At 57.0% G+C, this 19962-nt stretch overlaps 2 protein-coding genes across 5 annotated transcripts in view; both read left to right on the forward strand.

The window, feature by feature from the left end:
- Positions 1 to 699: 699 nt before the first annotated feature.
- On the forward strand, positions 700 to 7047 carry Kif12 (kinesin family member 12). 4 transcript variants are annotated; one of them, XM_023723183.1, is made up of 19 exons: positions 700 to 780; positions 878 to 943; positions 1005 to 1112; positions 1193 to 1320; positions 1408 to 1483; positions 1758 to 1892; positions 2022 to 2157; positions 2838 to 2929; positions 3040 to 3202; positions 3845 to 3963; positions 4045 to 4149; positions 4772 to 4874; positions 4953 to 5043; positions 5245 to 5331; positions 5604 to 5691; positions 5764 to 5868; positions 6146 to 6246; positions 6334 to 6452; positions 6675 to 7047. In XM_023723183.1, the coding sequence occupies exons 3-19, from the start codon at positions 1044 to 1046 to the stop codon at positions 6812 to 6814; spliced, it is 1857 nt and encodes a 618-aa protein (XP_023578951.1). In that variant the 5' UTR covers positions 700 to 780; positions 878 to 943; positions 1005 to 1043; the 3' UTR covers positions 6815 to 7047. The 4 variants fall into 4 exon arrangements, with proteins under 4 accessions (XP_023578951.1, XP_023578949.1, XP_023578950.1 ...); XM_023723181.1 differs by having other exon boundaries at positions 1034 to 1112; XM_023723182.1 differs by lacking the exon at positions 5245 to 5331 and having other exon boundaries at positions 1034 to 1112.
- A 9800-nt stretch (positions 7048 to 16847) lies between these two features.
- Positions 16848 to 19962, forward strand: part of Ambp (alpha-1-microglobulin/bikunin precursor) — a 13769-nt gene continuing 10654 nt past the window's right edge. The window contains exons 1-4 of the mRNA XM_023723186.1: positions 16848 to 17059; positions 18022 to 18164; positions 18479 to 18555; positions 19404 to 19520. Coding sequence (XP_023578954.1) covers positions 16943 to 17059; positions 18022 to 18164; positions 18479 to 18555; positions 19404 to 19520 — 454 coding nt within the window. The 5' untranslated portion in view covers positions 16848 to 16942. The remainder of the gene's footprint in view (positions 17060 to 18021; positions 18165 to 18478; positions 18556 to 19403; positions 19521 to 19962) is intronic.

Consider the following 19962-nt stretch of genomic DNA (forward strand, 5'->3'; position numbering starts at 1 on the left):
TTCCTGAAGCGTGAGCCTTCTGCCCCCTCCACCAGGGCTGCACACTGGAGCTGGATGGATCTCACCTGCAGCCTCAGCCAGCTGGGAGCTGGGAGCAGGTGTGTGTGGATTACCAGCCTGGAGCTTGGCACAAGGATGAGTGATTGCCTGACGCCCTCCGGGACCTCTCTGCTGTCAGAAGCCACACCAGGCAGACACACAGACCCTGTGGCCTTGGACTAGATGTGGCATGTCACACAGGCAGGGCCCACAGTGTCCAACCAGGTGCTGGCAACCTGCTCTCAGGTCTTCCCTGGAGCCCCTCCCCTCCCTGGGTGCAGAGCTGGGACCAGGCTGGAGCCCTTGGGAGGGCAAGGAGAGGATGTGGGGGGGGGGAGCAGCAAGAGCCTGGTCCCACTGTGCCCGGGCTGGCTCTGTGTCCTGGCTTCCTGTCTCCATCTGGGACCAGACAAGGCTGGTCTGGGTGGTCCTGTGGGTCCCCTTTTGATGGCCTGTCCAAAACCAGGGGAGCCTCAGACTCCAGAACCCCCTAGCTAGGGGGCCTTGGCTTGAGATTTTCCTGACAGCAGGGGTGGGGTTGGGGGTAAATCTTTAACTAGCCAGCCCCGGTCTGGCGGGGAGCTTTTCCGGATGGATGGTTGCCTGGGACCCAGAGGAGAGTGGGGGTTGGGTAGGGTGCTGGGGAAGGGGGGTATTGGGAGGAAAAGGAATGAGGCTCGGGCGGGTGGAGCCAAGGCCGTGCTCAAAGCAGGACATGGAGGAACGCGGGTCTCCCGACGGGTAAGAGTAGCTTCTGAGGGCCCTGGGAGCCCTGAACGCTGCTCCCAGGGGACAGCGGGGCAGGGACGCAGGGTTGCAACTCCCATTACGACCACAGGGACCTCGCGCGGAGCCTGGAGCAAGGACTGGAGGGGCAGGAAACGCCCATCCAGGTGGTGCTCAGGTGGGTAGAAGGTGGCTAGGAGAAACCCGGGCAAGGATAGGCCCGCAGGAGACCTCAGGAGGGCTCCTGTGTCATCCGCTTGGGTCCCAGGGTGCGTCCTATGAGCGCGGCCGAGCTGCGTCGCGGGGAGCAGAGCGCGTTGCACTGCTCTGGAACCCGGACTCTGCAGGTGAGGAACCCGCAACCGCCCCCCCCCCCAGTATTCTTCCCTTAGGCCCCTCCCCACACCGCCCACCCTGCCCATCCCAGGTAAGCCCCCCGGGCGGCGGCCCCGACATAGCCTTCCGCTTCGGCGCTGTGCTGGACGGAGCGCGCACGCAGGAGGACGTGTTCCGAGCGTGTGGCGTGCGACGCCTGGGCGAGCTGGCCTTGCGCGGGTGAGTGAGGCGGGTGCCCCCTCCCGTGTCGCCTCCAACCCGGGCGGGCAGCCAGCCTGGGTTCTACCGCGCCCCTGCCGCCCGCAGCTTCTCCTGCACCGTCTTCACTTTCGGCCAGACCGGCTCTGGGAAGACCTACACGCTGACGGGACCTCCTCCCCAGGTGCCGGCGTCCTCGCAGTGACGGGCTCTACTTAATTTTGGGTCAGGAAGCTGAGGGCCAGAGGAAAGAGACTCGCCAGTTGGGCCCCTTAATAAAGCTCTTAGTTTCTTCTGTAAATAGAATTGTCTGTTGGTCAGTGAAGATTAAACGAGATACTATGTGGGGCATTGGCATGATTTCTGGCGTGCAGTAAGTGCCCTATATAAAGGGTAGTTTATCACCGTGTTGCTGCAGTGGCCAACCCCGCCACAGGCTTAGCCAGCTTTGCCCTCAGGGGGAGGGGGTGCCTGTACCCCCCAGTCTGGCTGGCATTATGCAGAGGACCTTCGCCTGGCTGTTGGACCGCGTGCAGCACCTGGGTGCTGCAGTCACCCTGCGTGCTTCCTACCTGGAGATCTATAATGAGCAGGTAACAAGGCAGCCTCCGAAGAAAGAGACACGCTGGGGGGCAAAGCGGAGGTGGGGACTCCTGTCCAGAAAGACTGGGGCTGCATGGAGCTGATTCAGAGTCAGCCCTTCCCTGCGCCTCATCCTCCAGGTTCGGGACTTGCTGAGTGTGGGGTCTCCCCGGCCCCTCCCCGTTCGCTGGAACAAGACCCGGGGCTTCTACGTGGAGCAGCTGCGGGTGGTGGAGATCGGGGGCCTGGAGGCCCTGATGCAACTTCTGCAGATGGGTGCGTCTCCTTCAGGGCATTCTCTCTCTCTCTCTCTCTCTCTCTCTCTCTCTCTCTCTCTCTCTCTCTGTGTGTGTGTGTGTGTGGCGGGGTACCCTCGCTGAGGGAGGCCTGGGTCTCAGGAGAGAGCTGGGGCTTCAGAAATGCCTTGGAGAACCTGGCTGCCACTGAGTCCCCACCTGGCCCCAGGGCTGGCCGATTGTGCCTTCCAAGCTCCTGTCAGGCTCATGCCACCTCCCACCCTGCCACGTTTTGCCACCCCTCTGTGCTGCAGGTCATTTACCTTTTGTCTCCAGACCCTCCACTCCTCTTTGCCCCCTGAGGGGCACCCCTCTGAGTACACCCCATCAGTTCCTTCCTTTCCAGCCTCATTCATTCTTAGCAGATTTATTGAGCAGCTCCCTCTGGCGGGTACAGAAGACACTGGCAATCTAGATTCCGGCCCCAGCGAGGCGGGCTGATCTCTTTTGCCTGTGTTGCACTCCCTCCTTTCCCATTACAACAGAGGGAAGGAGCCGAGAATCTTTCTTGTGCTCCTCTCTGGCACCTGCTGGGACCAACACTATTTCCTCTCTCTGTGCCCTTCTTTGCTGTGCCGCCTCTGCACCCAGGCCTGTGCTCCTTTTCTGTTTCACGGCCTGTGCGTCCTACAGTGTGCAGCCCCAGATGTTTCCCTCCAGGGCTCAGCCGGAGGAGGAGCTCGGCCCACACTCTCAACCAGGCCTCCAGCCGCAGCCACGCGCTGCTCACACTGTACATCAGCCGCACCCGGGTGAGTGCCTAGTGCCACCCAGAGAGCGTCTGCCACTGCACGGAGGTCTTGGCCTTGGGACTCCAGTGGGGACAGTCCCTCCCGAGTCCCTATCAAGCCCTGTGCCCCAGCCCCAGCTCCAGCAGGTGCCTCCTGCGGACTTGGCGGCGCCCCCTGCTGGTGGGAAGCTGTGCTTTGTCGACCTGGCTGGCAGTGAGAAGGTGGCGGCCACAGGATCCCGTGGGGAGCTGATGCTCGAGGCCAACAGCATCAACCGCAGCCTGCTAGCCCTGGGTGAGCCTGGGAACAACGCAACAGGGCCCAGAGACACTGCAGTGCAGGTGAACACGCTCAGAGCTCGGTCCAGGAGCCACAGGCCCCGTCTGGCCATGACTCAGCTGCTGACCTCCAGTACTCATGCGGAACAATACTGCTGTCCCTCAGTGTGCTGTAAGGGCCAGAGCATTGTGTCCTAACTCAGGAAGTAGAAGCATCACTCTGCAGAATGTGACCTCTCAGGGACATTCGGCCTGCTCCTCCTGCCGTTGGGAAAACCGAGGCCCGGAAGGGGGGAAGGGAGGAACTGGGATCCACCTGAGTTACTAGACTGAGATCCCAAGATCTGGGTCAGGCATAGTGCTGCTGCTCCTGAGACGCCTTTCCATTCAGCTACTGGATAGGAGTTTTCTAAGCCCCTGCTGGGTGCTAGGCCTTGTACTTGACATTGGGGGTAGGGGTGGACAGGACCAGCTGTGCCCCGAGGATGCCAAGTCTGGTGGTGAACGCCAGTGAGTGGGTAAGGAGATTACGTGGGCAGATGGCTGTAGAGCCACCTGGACCTGGTGGGTGTCCCAGTTCTGCAATGTCGCAGCAAGATGGCTTTGAACAAATACCGCAACCTTTCTGGGCCTTGCTGTGTCTCCCCCCCACCCCCAGGTCACTGCCTTTCCCTGCTGCTGGACCCACAGCGGAAGCAGAGCCACATTCCTTTCCGGGACAGCAAGCTCACCAAGTTGCTGGCAGACTCACTGGGGGGCCGAGGGGTCACCCTCATGGTACCCGAGGGGTGCTGCAGGGAGGGTATGGTCCCAAGGAAGGGGAACCTTAGAGGAGCACTCAGGGGGCATCCTCCCCAGGTGGCCTGCGTGTCCCCCTCTGCCCAGTGCCTTCCTGAGACTCTCAGCACCCTGCGATATGCAAGTCGAGCTCAGCGGGTCACCACCCGGCCACAAGCCCCCAAGGTGAATGGGGGAGATTTGGACAGAGGGACAGGAAGGGGCCATCGTCTCCCACAGCCAGGCTGTCTTCAGAGCCTGAGCTGGCATCATGGTTGAAGTCCAGGACTGGTTCTGAGTTGGGATTTGGAATTCTAGAAATGGTATAACTGTGGTTGAGGAGGAGGGGGTCAGGGTCCCAGCCCAGGTCAACAGCTGGAGTTTGCAAAGGTTTACACTTGGAGTCTGAGTTTTCTATGCCCCTGTTGGGTGGTAGGCCCTGTACTCGACATTGGGATTGGGGTGGACAGGGCCAGCTGTGGCTATGACTCAGGGTTTAGCCAAGTGCTTATTTGAATCATGGTTAAGTGTGAGTTGAGTTGGTGTCTGATTTAGAGTCATTCTTGGGATAGGAACCTGGGCCAAGTTAGGACTAAACTGAGCTTGGGGTTGGACTTAGAACCAAATGCAGCGAGGAAGGCACCCCCGGGATGATGTGGTTCTGACAAACTGCTGCTCAGATGGAGGCAAAGCCAGCCAATGGTGCATGCACTGGATTTGAGGCCCCCATGCCACCATACCTGATGGTTCTTATGCAAAGCACAGATTGGGCAGCTGTAAAGGATGGCCCTGGGCCTCTTTTCTGCAGTCCCCTGTGGCAAAGCAGCCCCCAGGTCTGGAGACTGAAATGCTGCAACTCCAAGAGGAGAATCGTCGCCTGTGGTTCCAGCTGGACCAAGTGGACCCCAAGGGTATGTTCCTGGGGACAGAGGCAGGATAAGGATAGGTTCTTGGCTCCTGTGGATCCAGCCACCTCATGCTTCCCCTAGCCCCAGGGCTGCATGGGGCACGGGGTTCCTGGGCCCAGCGGAACCTCTATGGGATGCTGCAGGAGTTTATGCTGGAGAACGAGAGGCTCAGGTAGGGCCCAGCACGTAGCCTGAGGGCTCTGTCCACACCCCTCCATGCTGGGTGCTTGGACTGAGATGCCCCTGCTTTCCTGCTCCTTGGCTTCCCACTGTCCCTTCCTGCCTCCTGGGGCTAACACTCTGCTGCAGTGAGAGGCTGCCTGGTACTACCCCAGCCCCACATCCTGTCATCCCTGGGGCTTACTGTCCCCAGGAAGGACATGAGTCAGCTGCAGAGGAGCCGGGACATGGCCTGGGCTGAGCAGCAGGTGCTGGCTCAGCAGGTCCAGGAGCTGGAGAGGTGAGCAGGCCTCAGACAGAGGCCGCAGGCCAAGGTGCGTCACGAGGGGTAAGCGGCTGACCACCGGCTCTGCACCTTGGTGGCATCACCTTGGCCTGGTCCTTCGGGCCCTCGCCACCTGGGCTTCTGCTTTCTGTAATGGGGTTATGACCTGCCTCCTCCACGGGCTCACCCGAGTCCAGAGAACAGGGCCAGCGCTTGCCCAGAGCCAGCGCTCCAGGTGTTGCTAGAAAGTCACTGCCTGGGGCTTGGCTCCTCACCCTTCCTCCCAGGCGCCTCCTCGCTGCCTCCCGTGTTCATCCTGTCCCTGCTGCCAGCCCACCGTGTCCTTGTGTGATGCTCCCAGCTGTTCCCTGCCATGTGAGTGTCCCCACCCAAGCTGGAGGGTGACAGGCTGGGGTGTCACAGAGCCGCTGAAGCACCCTCTTGCAGGCATTGCAGTCCTTCTGCTCCTGCCCGTGCTGTCACCTCTGCCCCCTGTGCCGGGCACCCCTGGCCCACTGGGCATGCCCTCAGAGAGAGGGCCACCTGCCGCAGGTAGGAAGTGCCAAGGCACAAGGGGGGGACCTGGGGACTTGATTTGAGGCTCAGCGAGGGAGACCTGGATTCCAGGCTGGATGATGCGGGATAAAGGCTGGCTGGGCTCCCTCTGGACAGGGTGTGGGACCAAAAGGAAGATGATCAACCCCCTTTGTGCTGGCCTGATGTTCTTGGTATCCTGCATGTCAGACATGGAGGGCATAGCCAACACCAGGCAGTGGGCTACCTGGAGCCTGGCCGGGGTTCCTGACTGTGGGCTTGGTCTTTCCTGTAGATGCTGGGCCCCAAGGCCCCAGGCGACATCCCTCTCTCTGCCCGGCCCCCACCCTGGGCACCTCCATACAGCCCTGGCTCTGCCAAGTGCCTGAGAGAAAGGTGAGTCCAGCCCCGCAGCACTGGGTCAGGGAAAAAAAGGCCTGGGGACACCAAGGTGCACCTGCTGCCCCCATTTCCCTGGCCCAGGAGCCGTGGCAGCTGGACGCAGACCACGATGCTGGCAGAGATGCTGATTGGGGAAGAGGTGGTCCCCTCAGCTCCCCCACTGCCAGTGGAGCCCCCTAACACACCACCAGTGCTAAGAGGTAGGCCCAAGGGGCTGCAGGCTGCAGGATGCAGGCTTCCCGTCTCTGCATAGTATGGGCTTGAGCCATATCTCAGATTTTTGCAGCTCCCTGCTTTAAAATTCTCATTTCTGGGTGGATGGGCTGGCAGGGGAGGGTAGCAGGTAGCATGTGAGCCTCCTCTGGGTGGGCTGGGTTGAAGAGGGCCTGAGAGTGTAGTCCTCAAGTCTCTCTGCTCCTCAGGTGGGACCGGGGTTGCAAACTTGGCTCAAAGGCTGGAGGCCCTTAGACACCAGATTGGCAACTCCCTACGACGTGGTCAGAGTCGGCTACTGCCCAGCGAGGGCCCTCAGAGCCTGGACCAAGTCCTCCCTCCCCGCTGAAGGCACAGTGGGTCCCAAGCATGCCCTGGGCAGGCTCTGTGCTCTTGGCTTCAGTCTCCCCACACAGAAGGAACTGGCCACCACCGCTTGCTGCCACTTAACTCGACAGAGGACATGTTTGGAGTCTGGGGGCTTGGTGTAAGGTTGTCTGGGGAGAAAGGACCAGCCTGCCCCTGACTGGAGAAAACAGACAGTGGTTGATGGAATGTGTGAATAAAGAGGCGTGAGCTCCAGTTCCTGTCACCTATCTATGGAGAAAACCAAGGGGGAGGGACCCTTGAGAGGGCCCACAGAGAAGCACAGGTGTGAGCCCCTCTGTTCTGCATCGTTCTAGGCTCCTGTCTCCTTTGATGCATTAGACAAACTTTGGTCGTGCAACTGCAGTGTGCCACTGGTGGGACCGGCAGCGGGCAGGGAGGGTGGTGAGCATTTACCTCAGTGAAGGAGCTCATGGATTGGGTTCACCTGGGGCAGGCAGGTGGGCAAGGGACCCATCACTCTGTGCCAGCTGCACATGTCCTGGTGGGGTCGGGAGGCCTGGCTTTGAGTGTCACAGGCCTGTGGTGGCATCGCAGGAGAGCCCTGGATAGTCCTGAGCTGACTTCCGGTCTCCAGTCCCTGAGATTAGTGGTGGGGGGGGCACAGCTCCTGTTCCTTCCAGTTCCAGTGAGGGGCAAGGAAGCGAGGACCATCGTGATCCTTGGTGTGAGTCCCCAGCAAATGATCACACAGAAGCACATCCCCACAAAGGAAGTTGGGAATGGAAGAAGGACGGTCTTGGGAGAAAGCCACAAGGCCAACCTCGCTCTCCTGACTGGGGAAACTGAGGCCCATGATTCATTTATTTGCCCATCCATCCATCCATTCAACAATGCTGCTGGTACTAACTGCAAATCAAGCTGTGAGGAGCAGATTAGACCAACATAAGACAAGAGGACTTTGCCCAGGAAAACGGACTGATGGAGGCAGACAGATATTTACAAGTTCACATGTGATGTTTACAAGAGTTTCCATAGAGAAGGTAGGACTCCAAACAGAAATTGTGGAAGGGTCAGAGAGGTCCCTAAGGAAGTTCTGAAGGCTGGGAGGCAAGCAGCTGTCAGCCCAGGGAGAGTGGGCAGTGGGGAGGCAAACACCCAGGCACCTCTGAGGTTCCCTGCTCTTTGGTTCAGGAATTGCAGGACCTTGCTGGTCACATCCAGAGTGGAATGCCAGAGGCTCTTGAGGAGCCAGAAGCTTAATTTGCATTTATATCATGCTGGAGTGGAGTGATGGGTGGGCTGGGGTGGGGGACCAGAGAAGAGACCAGAACAGATGGGACCTCTCAGCCAGAATACCTGAGCCAGGGAGGGCAAGTCCCCAGGCAGGCAAGCTGTCACGTGGCCTGGGGGATCAGAGGAGAAGGAGCAGGTCCGCCAATTGGGAGTGCTGGGGACCACTGGGGAGCCCAATGTTGGTAGGGAGATCGCAGCTACACTTGGAGTCTTCTTTTCTCCAAAGTAGTTGTGCCTAGCTTGAGGATACAGGGGCCAGTTTCCCCTACACCTCCCAGTGCAAGACCTGGGAGAACTTGGTGTTGCCTCTCCCAGCATTCTGTGAAGTAGCCTCAGGGAGGTCTGCACATTGTGCAGCTAGGACCAGCTGGGACAGTTCTGGAGCCCAGAGACTGGGGGCTGGGAAGCAGGACTTGTGGCAAGGTATGAGGGGTGCCCAGCTGTGACCAGGGTATTTGTGGAAAGCCAGGGAGGGACGGCCCAGGCTCAGAGGGTGGAGCCAGGTGCAGGAAGTCAGACCCAGAGGACAGGAGGCAGGTAAGCCGGCAGACTAAACCACATAAGTTCCAAGCCCGGGGTCATCATTTACCCATGGGTGACTTTGGGCCAGCATCTTAACTGCTCTGAGCCTGAGCATCTCATGTTCAGTTGGACACATCGACCAGGCTCCATCACAGTGCTATCAGGGGGTGAAACTCCCTGATGTTTAGAAAGTGTCTTGCATTTGGCTTTGCCTATTGCTGAGAATTTAGCCAAACCAACTGTTGGTGAGCATGGAAATTGGATAGGATAAAAATCTGTGCTTGTTGAACACATATCCACAGAGAGCCTGCTGTGAGCTCAGGAGGGGATGTCTGTGTGGGCCTGAAGTGGGAGAGAGCCCGGTCTACACTATCATATCCCTTCTGCCAGCCCCTTTCGGATGCCACATCAGCTTGGGGTCTCTGCAGGTTCATAGCCAGGTTCCTCCCATTCCCCAACAGTCTTATCGCGCCATCTCTGGCCCTGCTTGCTGGGAGGTCCACAGCCTGAGACAGGGAGGCAGCTGGCGTGGAGCATGAGAGTCTTTCGGAGCTGCAGCAGAGTATGGACAGGGACCACCCAGGGGTGCTGGCCATTGCTGCTCCATCCACGTTCCTTGCTCCAGCTCAGCAAAATCCCCACTTCCTTTCCCAAGAGAGTCACAGGATTCACAGGCCTTGGGCTCTGCTACCCTGTCTCACAAGCGCTTTGTACACCTGTCTGCCAGCACCTGCCGCTGGAGTCCCAGAACCCAGGGGCTGCCGCAGGTCTCCAGAACTGGGTGAAGATTTCAGCTCCACTCAACCCTAACTGAGAAACTGCCTCTTAAGGAAGGAGCTTCTGCAGCCCCGAAGGCCACGGCTTTCCAATGTCAGTTGCAGGAATGTTGGGACTGAGGTAGTAGCTCTTAAAAACTTCAGACTTACGAGCAGGTCTTTAGTACCTTTGAGCACTAGGATGAGACAAGCTGGAATGCCCTAAGATTACTCTGCCTGGCCCCCTCTGGGATTGTAAAATAGGGTTAGAAGTCAGATTTGCTGTGGTCTTCACAGGCATGAGGGTGTGCTGACCCCCAGCCTTGGGAAGGCCATCGGTGAGGTTCTAGAATGCTGGCAAATCTCAAGACCTCTCTGGATATCTGGAGCTCTCCAGGCCCTTGGGGGTGCCTGCATTTAGGCCCTTAGAGTGGGGTCTAGCAGAAAGTATGCACTAGGTGGGCACAAGTAGGTTTTCAAGTAGCACTCCTGGGGATGCTGTGAGCTACAGTCAGGGGTCAGCCCCAGAAGGAGCTCAAGAGTTGGAGTTGACAGCAGTGTTTGTGCAGACTGGCCCCGCCGGACAGTTCCTGGCCCCAGCCCTCCCAGCCCCATCTTCGTTTTTTTCCCCCCTCTGGGTCTTTCTCCCACATTTCCTTCAAATTCAGTTCTAGACTTATTGTGGGACATTTTGTGTCCCCTGAAATGTCTTTTTCCATTTTCATCTTCTTGTTGAGGTTTCAAGGATTTATTTGCCTTTATTTTAAGCAAGCAAACATGGCAGGCAAAGCTGGGCAAATGGGCTTAGGCTTTCCATGAGCCGGGAGCAGCCACCACTGGAATTTGTAGACAGGTCAGTACTGGGGCTGGAGACCAAGACGGGAGGCGGAAGACACGGGGTCTAGGCTTGCTCCAACACAGACCTACCGGCTGAGCCAGACAAGCTCCCTGTGGTCCATGAAGCCCACCCTGGATACCCAGAAAGGATAAGCTTTGATTCTCGGGCAGAGGGCTCTTCCCCAGGAAGCTCCACTCAGCTCTGGTCCTGTCCCTGTCATTCATGCACCATGAAGATCCCTGCATACAGACCTGGTCTTGAGCCACTGCCCTGTCCTCCAAGAGCGTCAAGCCAGGCAGGGGACAAGGACAAGCAAAGCAACAATTATGATGCTGTAGAAATACAAATAGCAACAACTAGCAAGTTTATCTGGTGCCACGCACTTGCCATGTGTCGACTACTTTATTTCTCACCACCTCTGAAGGGAGTGAGTAGTGCTGATATTTTCACTGTGCACTGAAGGAAGCAAGGTGAGAGGCTCAGGAAGTTGCCTATGGTCACACAGCCAAGAGGTGACAGAAGTGGGATTTGCACTAGTGTCCTGGCTCCCAAGAAAAGGCTCTGAACCACCACCCAAGTGTCACCCAGTGGGGCCACAGGAGAAGACAGGGAGAGGAGCAGTTCCCCAGACTCAGGAGCCCCTGGGTACAGCAAGACCCTTGCACCAAAGCCTCACACATCCCACAGGCTGCATGTACAGGCCAAAAGCAGAGACTTTCTGAACTCTTTTCCCCGTGGAAATAGCACCACCAGCCCAAAGACAAGGGGGTGCTTTATAAACTTCCTAGTGCAGCAGGACGCTGCACTCTGGGCTGGAGCCTGGAAGACCAGAAGTGGAACCTCAGCGCCCAGCCTTGTCTGGGGGACAGGGCCTGGGCAGGAGGAAGAAGACTGGGTGGTGTCTAGGGCGCACGGTCTCAGGCAGACCCTGCCCCACACTCAGTTCCCATCTGCAGGTTTGCCAGCTCGGGGGCCCTGGATAAGCCTGTGAACCTCTTTGAACCTCAGTTTCTTCTTCCACAAAGTGGGGACAAAACAGGTTTCCCGTTAGAGGAGCCAGTTGCACCAGGGAAGTTAGAACTAAAAATAAAGCCTTTAAAACCAGTCTGGCACACAGCCAGCGCTAAATAGATGTTGCTTGTTATCACTATCGTTACTAATGGATGCTCTGAGTATAAAGCCTCTGTCGTGCCTGTGGTGCACGGGGAGGAGCTGTGTCAGTGTCCGGCCTCTTAGAGACCATGGAGCTGTTGACACCAGCTCTGCCGGCTTCCTCCTGCGGGCTGACCCTTCTCACATGGACTCTTCCAGCGAGAGCAGTGGCCATCCAGGCAGGAGCCCAGGAAGAGTTCCTGTGGTCCTTCCACAGCAGCCCAGTCAGGAGAAGTCATTTATCTTTACTGGAAGAAGACGGGTACTGTTTTCCTAAATGTCAAGCTTGCCTCATGGTTTCATCAAAGAGCTCTGTGAGCCCTTTTAATGTGTGGGGTTATGCCCACATGGGCAGTCAGGAGTTGGGACAGAAGGTCCTACTTGGATGGACAGATCAGGCCAGGCTGTAGAGAGCAGGAATATACCAGCATCTCCTCTCTGGACCTAGGTGAGGTGTAGGAGGTCCTCTGGGAGCCCTTTCCCCAGGGTGTACAGGGAGACAGACCCCAGGCTGCAAGCTCTGTCCCCAGGCAGCCAGGTCACAAGGACACTCTGAGCTCTGAGCACTCTTTCCCCAGCCTCCACCTCTGGCTCAGATCGGTGGATTCCAAGGGCCCACCAACTAAGCCAAGCTCTCCAAGGAGCAAGAACAGGGTGCGCTTCTAACTGACCTCTCAGTCTTGAGAGGCCTAGAATCTCTAAACAATGCCATCTCACAGAGGAGGCATGCTCAAAAGATGAGGTCATTTGGTTAAAATCAAAAAGGCAGCGGCAGGCAGCAGCCATGATTGAGACCCAGGTCTCCGCAAGTCTGAAGTTCTGCTGCTTGACCAAGGGGCTCCCAGCCCAAAAGAAAGACCAACCCAAAGCAAGGACACAGGACAGCCCACACTGGTGGGAGGCTCCTTGTTGTGTGCCCTTGAGGAGTCCAGCAGCTCCATCCCTTGCTCCTCATTCTGTCCCTATTAGAAGACTCTGAGCACATTGATTCCATCTCCAGGTCCCTCTCAGCCACCTTCTCCCAAGCAGTCCTTCTGGGGCCTAACTTAAATCTTCCTTCTGCTTCGAAGGCAAGCACTTGCCTCCTGATGTCCCCAGCGCAGCACTAGACCCCAAGGAAGAAGAGAGGGCCGGCTTGGCAGGGCAGAGGCCAGGCACACTCTTAGTGGAGGAGAGGAGAAATAGACCCACACCATCCTCACGGCTGCCAGGAGAAGGCCAGGAAGGGAGACACCTCAACTCCAGGTGTCCCAAAGAACATGGCCAAGCGGTCCCACCACGTATAGGGGGACAGGCCTGGGACGGGCCAGCAGAGTGCCGTGAGTGTCAGAGAAACACACCTGGGTTGGCATTGCCCCTCACTGCATGACCTCCTGCATGGATCACCAGATGTCTCTGTCTCAGTTTCCTAACCTGTAAATTGGGGCTAGCAGCCTAGTAAGACCCTATCTGGAGGCCTCAGGAACCCATGCATGCAGAGTTCAGGAGAGGATGTGGCAGATGTGAGGACTTAACACAGCGAAAATTCAGGGTACTGTGACCTTGGTGGCCTATAGCAATGGTACGCAATTCTGGAATTCCCCCAGTAACCTTTTTTTTTTTTTTTTTTTAAATGCCAGGACCCATGAGAGGCTGGGCTCCCCCCGCCCCGACTCCTGTTTCTCTTTCCCTTCCCCTTCCCCTCCCCTCCCCTTTCCTTCATCCTCCCCTTCTGGTTCTCTGTTTAATCTTTGCTCCAGGCTCTGGCCTTGTCCCTGCAGAGTAATGCTGAGCACAGCTCTGCCGTCTTTGTCAAAGCTCTCTGCTGCCCTCTGGTGGACACAGTGCGGCCGCGCCTTTGCGGTACTGTAGGAGCCGTCAAAGGCTCACTGCGGTGCCTTTCCCAGGTGTCCGTCGCTCAGTCCTCATTTCCGCCACGACCGGTGAGGTCTGGAAGTAGAAGCCGAGGCCAGCGAGGGAATGTCTTCCCGTGGTCACCCGCAAGTCTGAGGACTGGCTCGAGTCTTGCTTTTTGGGCCCCAGGGGGAAGGGGGAGTAGCAGAGCCTAGAATCGGCCAGGCACATCACTGGTAACTGAGTCCTGGGCGCTGTCCACCTCCAGCTTCGCCTGATGATCCTGGAGTGACGGCTTGGGGTAGGAACTCCGGGTCCAGAAGGCAGGTCGCCCCGCCGTCCGCGTGCTGCCCAGATGCCCAGCGTCCTAGGTGTCCCGGCCAACAGCTACCCTCCCAGCGCCTTGCCCTCTTGCCTTTCTGGAGAGCCTCCCCAGCAGCTGACCAGCAGTCCACTTTGAGACCCCCAGCAGCTGTTGCGCACTCAGGCCCACCAGCAACTCGTCTGTCTCCTAAATCAGCACCTAGGGAGTTGTGGGGGCTGCCATTTCCGGTTGTTCTGAGCCAGTCTCACTAGGTTGCCCAAGCTAGCCTTGAATTCATGATCATCCTGCCTCAGCCTCCCAGCCAGAGTGCTGGGATTGCAGATGGGACCGGCACTCTGCTTCGATTTTTTAAAATTTATTTTGCATTACCAGTGCATACCACTGTACATTTCCCCCCACCCCTCAGGCCTTTTGGAATTGCTGTCCTCTGCGCAAAGCCCACCTCCCTCATGGGAGCCTGGCTCCCTCACACTCTCCAGGTTCCATTTTCTGCCCTGACGCTTCCCCTGTCACCACGGTGACCAGCCTGCCTCCCCCTCTGCTCCTCACTCTTCTGCTCATCTGGTCAGACCTTGAGCCAGTGCCCGGAGGCCCACCATGCTCCCTGTCCTGTTCCCAGATCCAGGTGCAGAATGGGCATTTGGCGACAGAATAAGTGAGCAAATGAATTAGTTATGGGGACAAGCCTGTCTGGCCCCCAACTGGGCTATAAGCCAAGTGACCTGGAACGAAAGCCTTCCCCTCCCTGTCCCCTGAGGGTTTCCCACAGCTCCGGGCACCTCTCAGGCCTCCTGAGTGGGAGGCTCTCCCCTTACGGGAAATGGTCAGGCCCTGGTCACTTCCGGTGGACTCCTGGACCCCAGGGTCCTCCCTCTTAGACAGCCAGGGACATGGGGTCAACCCAAGGCAGTCAGCCTGGCATCCTCAGGCCCAGGGTTAATTTTTACCTAGCGGCTCAAAGTGCAGATGGCCTTGGCAGCCTGTCCTTCTCTGTTTGCTTGGGTTAATGATTTTATGAGCACAAACAGCCCCACCCTGGGCAGGGGGAGGCTGTGCACCAAACACTCAGCCCCCAGCCAGCACGGCCAGGACGGGGGCTGGTTCAATTTTGTGGGCCTCGGCTTCCCAGCAGGCCATGGGGCTGACAACCCCGATCCTACAGCCATGTGGGGAAGGTCAGGTGAAGGTCTCAGTACACAGGGAAGGCCAGTGGGCAGTTCAGGTCGTGCCTCCACAAATAAGAGTCTTGCTTGAACTCTGGGCAGCCAGACAGGATTGTTATCTTCAATTATAGATTAGGAAAGGGAGCAAAAAAGGCACTCTTAACTCACTCAGAATACAGAGATGTCTGGGTTTCTGGCTTCCAATTTTTACTTCATACCATTGAGAAAGTCTGTGAGGACAGGGAATAGCTGTCTTAGAAATCAAAACCAAGACACTGTATCTAGTATGAATCAGGGATATGAGCTCCCCAGCAGCCAAAGCAAAAAGGAATGTAATCAGTGGCCATGCTGTCTATTCCAGAGCAAAAGAAACACACCCTCTTAGGATACCAGTGAAAAGAACACCTCAACCAGATCAGATCCTACCTATTCATGCACTGACTATGTAAGAGATGCCCCAATTCTCACAGAGTAGGGGGCTTGCTCTCAGACCCACCTTGTACAAAGGACATCCCAGCTCTGGCAGGAAAGCTATAGTGTGGATGGAATATTTCCTGACAGGACTCCAGAGGAAGGGAGAACAGTGGCTTTAACCTCTGGAGGAGAAAACGTCTTCAGGAGACCATGGTATCACTGGGCAGCAGAGTTCGAGCTCTGGGGAAAGACAGGCCTACATTTCTAAAGATCCCATTTAAAAATTTGAGCCTAATGATAATATATTCATTTCTGGGGCTGTTCTAATGAAGAAGCACAAACCAGACAGCTTAAAACAACAGACAAGGCTGTGAGGAAGGAGGTACACTGTGCTTCTAGCCCTGGGGGCCAGAGGCAGGAGGGTCACAGGACGGAGGCCAACCTGAGCAACTTAGAGCCTCAGCAGGACCCTGTCTTAATATTAGAAGAGCTGGAGGTGTTGTGCAGCTCAGGGACAAAGTATTTGCACACCTTGGGTACCCCCGTACCCCCACACACACACACACACAAAGTATGCTGCCACAGTGGTGGAAGCCACAAGTCCAAGACCCAGCTGCCAGTAGAGCCCGGGTCCCTCCAGGCGCTTGCGGAAATAATGCTCCCTTGCCTCTGTCCAGCTACCGGTGGTGGCTGCCATCAGCCTTGGCTGCTGGAGCTGGAGCTGCCCTGCCTCTGCCTCACTTGCACGTGGCTGTTGTCCCTGCACACGTGTCCCTCTGGGTCTCACTGTCCATTCTCTTATAGACACAGGGCATTGGACTCAGGACCCATGGATCATCCCGTGCCCCCACATCTTAACTAATCCCATCTGCCAGTGAGGTTGCATCCTGCAGCATGGGTGGGCATGAATTTTGGAGGGGACACTAATTAACCCATCAAGACATGAACCTGCTAGTACATCACCAACCCCAATGCCCCATCCTTACCCCAGTGCAGGAACTAGGTCTCCACCTGCAGATGTAGAAGTCAAGGCCCCGAGAGGGAGTGACCTGCCCAAGGACACACAGTAGCGGCGTGCCACAGCGGCTCAGGCCCGAGTCCCTGCGCTCAGCCACCGACAAAGACTCTTTCTCAGCAACCCCACATCCCTGCCAGGGACCCTGGCCAGGCACGCCCCTTCTTGGAAGCCAGTGTCTGTCAAGGGGAAGATAGAACCCACTTCCTGAGGAGACTCAGAGTTACATGCAACCCTGTGGTCTGCGCAAGTGCTGGGGACAAAGTCTTCAGGTGACAAGTGCCCGATGGATGGGTGCTATTACAGCAACAGCACCATCACTACCCCCACATGGGTGGTCTCCACATGTGATCTGCAGAGGCACCAGGCAACCAGAGGCAGAGCAAGCAAGCCGGGGCAGGATGCCGGGTTCTAGTCTTGCCTCTGCCTCAGCCCTCCCCATAGTAGCTAGCTGGTAAGTCACTCCCTGTCTCTGGGCCTCAGCTTCCTAATGTGAGAAACAGGGCCAATTAGGCTTGAACTGCTGGTGCTCGGGTGGAGGGACACAGCCCCTGAGACAGGTGGGCATTTGCAGGGACCCTTCCTGGGGGCGCAGCTCTTCTGAGTGAGGCACCCTGGACTCTAGGCTCAGGGATCGACCCCATCAGGCGACAGGGTCAATCAGAGTGGCCTCTCCGCCCTGATTGGTCCTGGCTGTGGAGAGCAAACACTGAGGTCACCTACAAGCTTTAGGCCCTGTTCCTAGCCTCAGTTCGCACTCGTCTCTGCCAGGGAGGTGGTGGCTCCTGTGTCCCCAGTCTGAGTGGAGAGACACCTGAGACAGAAGAGCTGAGAGCCATGGGGGGTGTCTGGGCCCTGCTCCTGCTGCTGGCCGGCTGCCTGGCTGTGAGTGCAAATCCTACGTCGATGCCACCAGACGACATCCAAGTGCAGGAGAATTTCGATGAGTCCCGGGTAAGCTGGCCTCCCCATTGGCAGCTGTGGGATCACAGAGCCCAAGTGCCCAGGCCTGGCCAAGCAGGTCCTGCCTGTCTCCTGTCTCAGTCCCCACCTGAAACTCCACAGCTTAGTCCTGAAGGCCACTGTCCTGGGTTCCACCTCTGCCCTGAGTGACACAGCCACCTTGAACAGGACTGTCACCACCTCTGTATGAGATTTTCGGACCCTTCTAGAGGTGGCAACAGCAGATCAGCTTTACTTTAAGGACAAGAGAGAGGATGGCAGAGGGGATGTGGGGAGCAGGGCCCCCTGATGGGGTCTGGGCTGCTAAAGGGTCTAAGGCCTCTGGCCCTGGTCCAGGCAAGGTGGGGGCTCCTCCAGCTGTGGAGAGACAAGGTCACAGAGGAGCCCCATGTGCACCGCAGGGCGCAGCGTGCTGACACAACCCCTGCTTCCATCGCTGAGGGCAGTGTGAGAGCCAGGGAGCATCGTGTCACTGTGCGAGAGAGGCAGGGCTGTAGCTCTGGGGGAGCAGTGGCCTTTGACCTTGGTGCATAGGGTGTGCCGTCCTCACCCCATCTCGGAGGGGCATGGCACTCCACAGGGCAGGCAAGCTCTGGCTCACAGCAGCTTCCAGGGCTTGCCAGTACCTGCAGCCCCACCATTCGCCCTAGACACCATTGGGCTGGTGTGCTGGCAGGCACTGGTAATCCCTGCTGTTTTGGAGGCTGAGGCAAGAAGGGCACAAGTTCAAAGCTAGTCTGGGCCAGTTAGTAAAACCCTGTCTCAAAGTGATAATAAGTGAGTGAGTGGCAGGTCGTGCAGCCTGGGGTTCAGTCCTTATTGCTGTAGAGAACAAAGCAGAAAACCATCACCCCAACAATAGGCAGGTCACAGAGAGGAGGGGCAGGGTTGTCAGCTGAGTCCTCTTCAGATCCGAGGCCAACCCAGACCTAGTGCTGGCGGCTGCCTCCTAGATCTACGGGAAGTGGTTCACCGTGGCCATGGGCTCCACATGCCCGTGGCTGAAGAGGATCCGGGACAAACTGAGCGTGAGCACCTTGGTGCTCGGCAAGGGCGCCACCGAGGCCCAGATCAGCACCACCCACACCCACTGGCGGTGAGTAGGAGGTGCGGGGAGCAGGGCCCAGGGCAGGACCGGCCTCTGAGCACCGGACCCCACCTCCCCGCCCAGGAGCGCCCTGCCTGTGCCATCTACACACCGGCCGCGCTCCCAGCACTGTCTGTTTTGCAACCGCTCCCCCTCAGTTCCCTTCGGTGGATCATGGGGGTCTCCCGGGCTGGTATCAGTGTTAAACGGGATGTTTAGAAATATTTCCAAATTAAAGAAAAGCCAGAGTCGCACCATGGGGTTGGGTGTCAGGCCCATAGCGTCCACCACAAGCCTCCTTCCTTCTGGTTTGCTCCTTCCAGGAGAGGGGTGTGTGAGGAGACCTCGGGGATTTACGAGAAAACAGACACAGCCGGAAAGTTCCTCTACCGTAAACCCAGTATGTGAGGAAGCAGACCCACCCTCCTGCCCTGAGCCCAAGCCCACCCTGTCTCCTCAGGTCCCTTGCTGTCTGTCCCTCCTAGCTGAGGTGTTGCCTACCCTTCTCTGGGTGCCGCCTCCTCCTCCTCCTCCTCCTCTTCCTCCACCTTCTCCCTACCATTCCGAGTCTCTTCCCCCTCCTGTGCTCATTCAGAACACGGTGCTGTGCTGAATGCTGAGGACAACACCAAGGTTCCATCTAGCTTCAGGCCCTGCTGTGCCTGGTGCCAAGAGACAGAGACTTGGGCACGCGTTTATTGCCTGGATGTGCTCTTGTCAAATGATTACGTTGCAGCTGATTCTATGAATATTTGGATGGACAGATAGATGGATGGATAGATAGAAAACATATGAGTGAATGAACAAGCAATGAATATATGTGTATTAAGTCCTCCTGTTCTGGGAGAATTGTTCTTAAGTTGCGTTCATTCACAAGCTGACAAGGTGAGTCTTCCACGGTGCCTCTGTGAAGATTTGCAACTCTAATGTTCATAAGCCAAGGATAGACGAGGTGTCTAGGAGCCAAACTGATGGGGTGACACAGGAAAGAAGGAAGAAAATAGGGAAGAGAGAAGAGAAGGATGGGAGGAAGGGAGAGAGAGAGAGAGAGGATTTAGAATTGATGAAGTGATGATGGATGAATTAACGATGAACATATAGTGCATAGAGAGAGACTGAAGATGGGTGACCTGACAGACATACAGAAGTCACAGGTAGTGACAGGGATGGGTGGCTGAAGACACGGTGTGTGGCGAACTCAGGCAGAAGGCTCTTTAGGTCTCAAATGCTGCTTTCCTCTCTGTGCAGAATGGAACACAACCATGGAGTCCTATGTGGTTCACACCAACTATGACGAGTACGCCATTGTTCTGACTAAGAAGTCCAGCCGCCACCATGGACCCACCATTACTGCCAAGCTCTATGGTAATGGCCAATACCAAGAGGAGCCCTTCGGAATGCAGGTGGGAGGGGACCACTGATTTTGGGATGCGGGGTGGGGAACAGCAGGGAATTTTGTTCTTTTCTTTCTGACAAAACTCCAGTTAGGACAAGAGGCAAGGTTGTGCATTCCCTGGAGGAGGGCGATAGGGCTTAGTCTCCCATTGGAGACTCTTCACTGAATCTCTAAAATCATTCCAGAGCCTCCAGCCAATGAAAAGAGACATTTAGGGTCTCTTCCTGCTTGGGAATTCACCTGCCCACCTGTGTACTGAGGAAACCAAATAGGGCAATAATTTCCAAACTTTGTCTAAACAAAAATCTCCATGCCGGGGCTGGAGAGATGGCTCAGTGGTCTAAAGCACCTACTTAGAACAAGCTTAGCAAAAGCATCAGGGACCGCGGTTCAATCCCCCAGCACCACATG

This window comes from Octodon degus, unplaced genomic scaffold (assembly GCF_000260255.1).
Source record: "Octodon degus isolate 3935 unplaced genomic scaffold, OctDeg1.0 scaffold00098, whole genome shotgun sequence".
Classification (NCBI taxonomy): Eukaryota; Metazoa; Chordata; class Mammalia; order Rodentia; family Octodontidae; genus Octodon; species Octodon degus.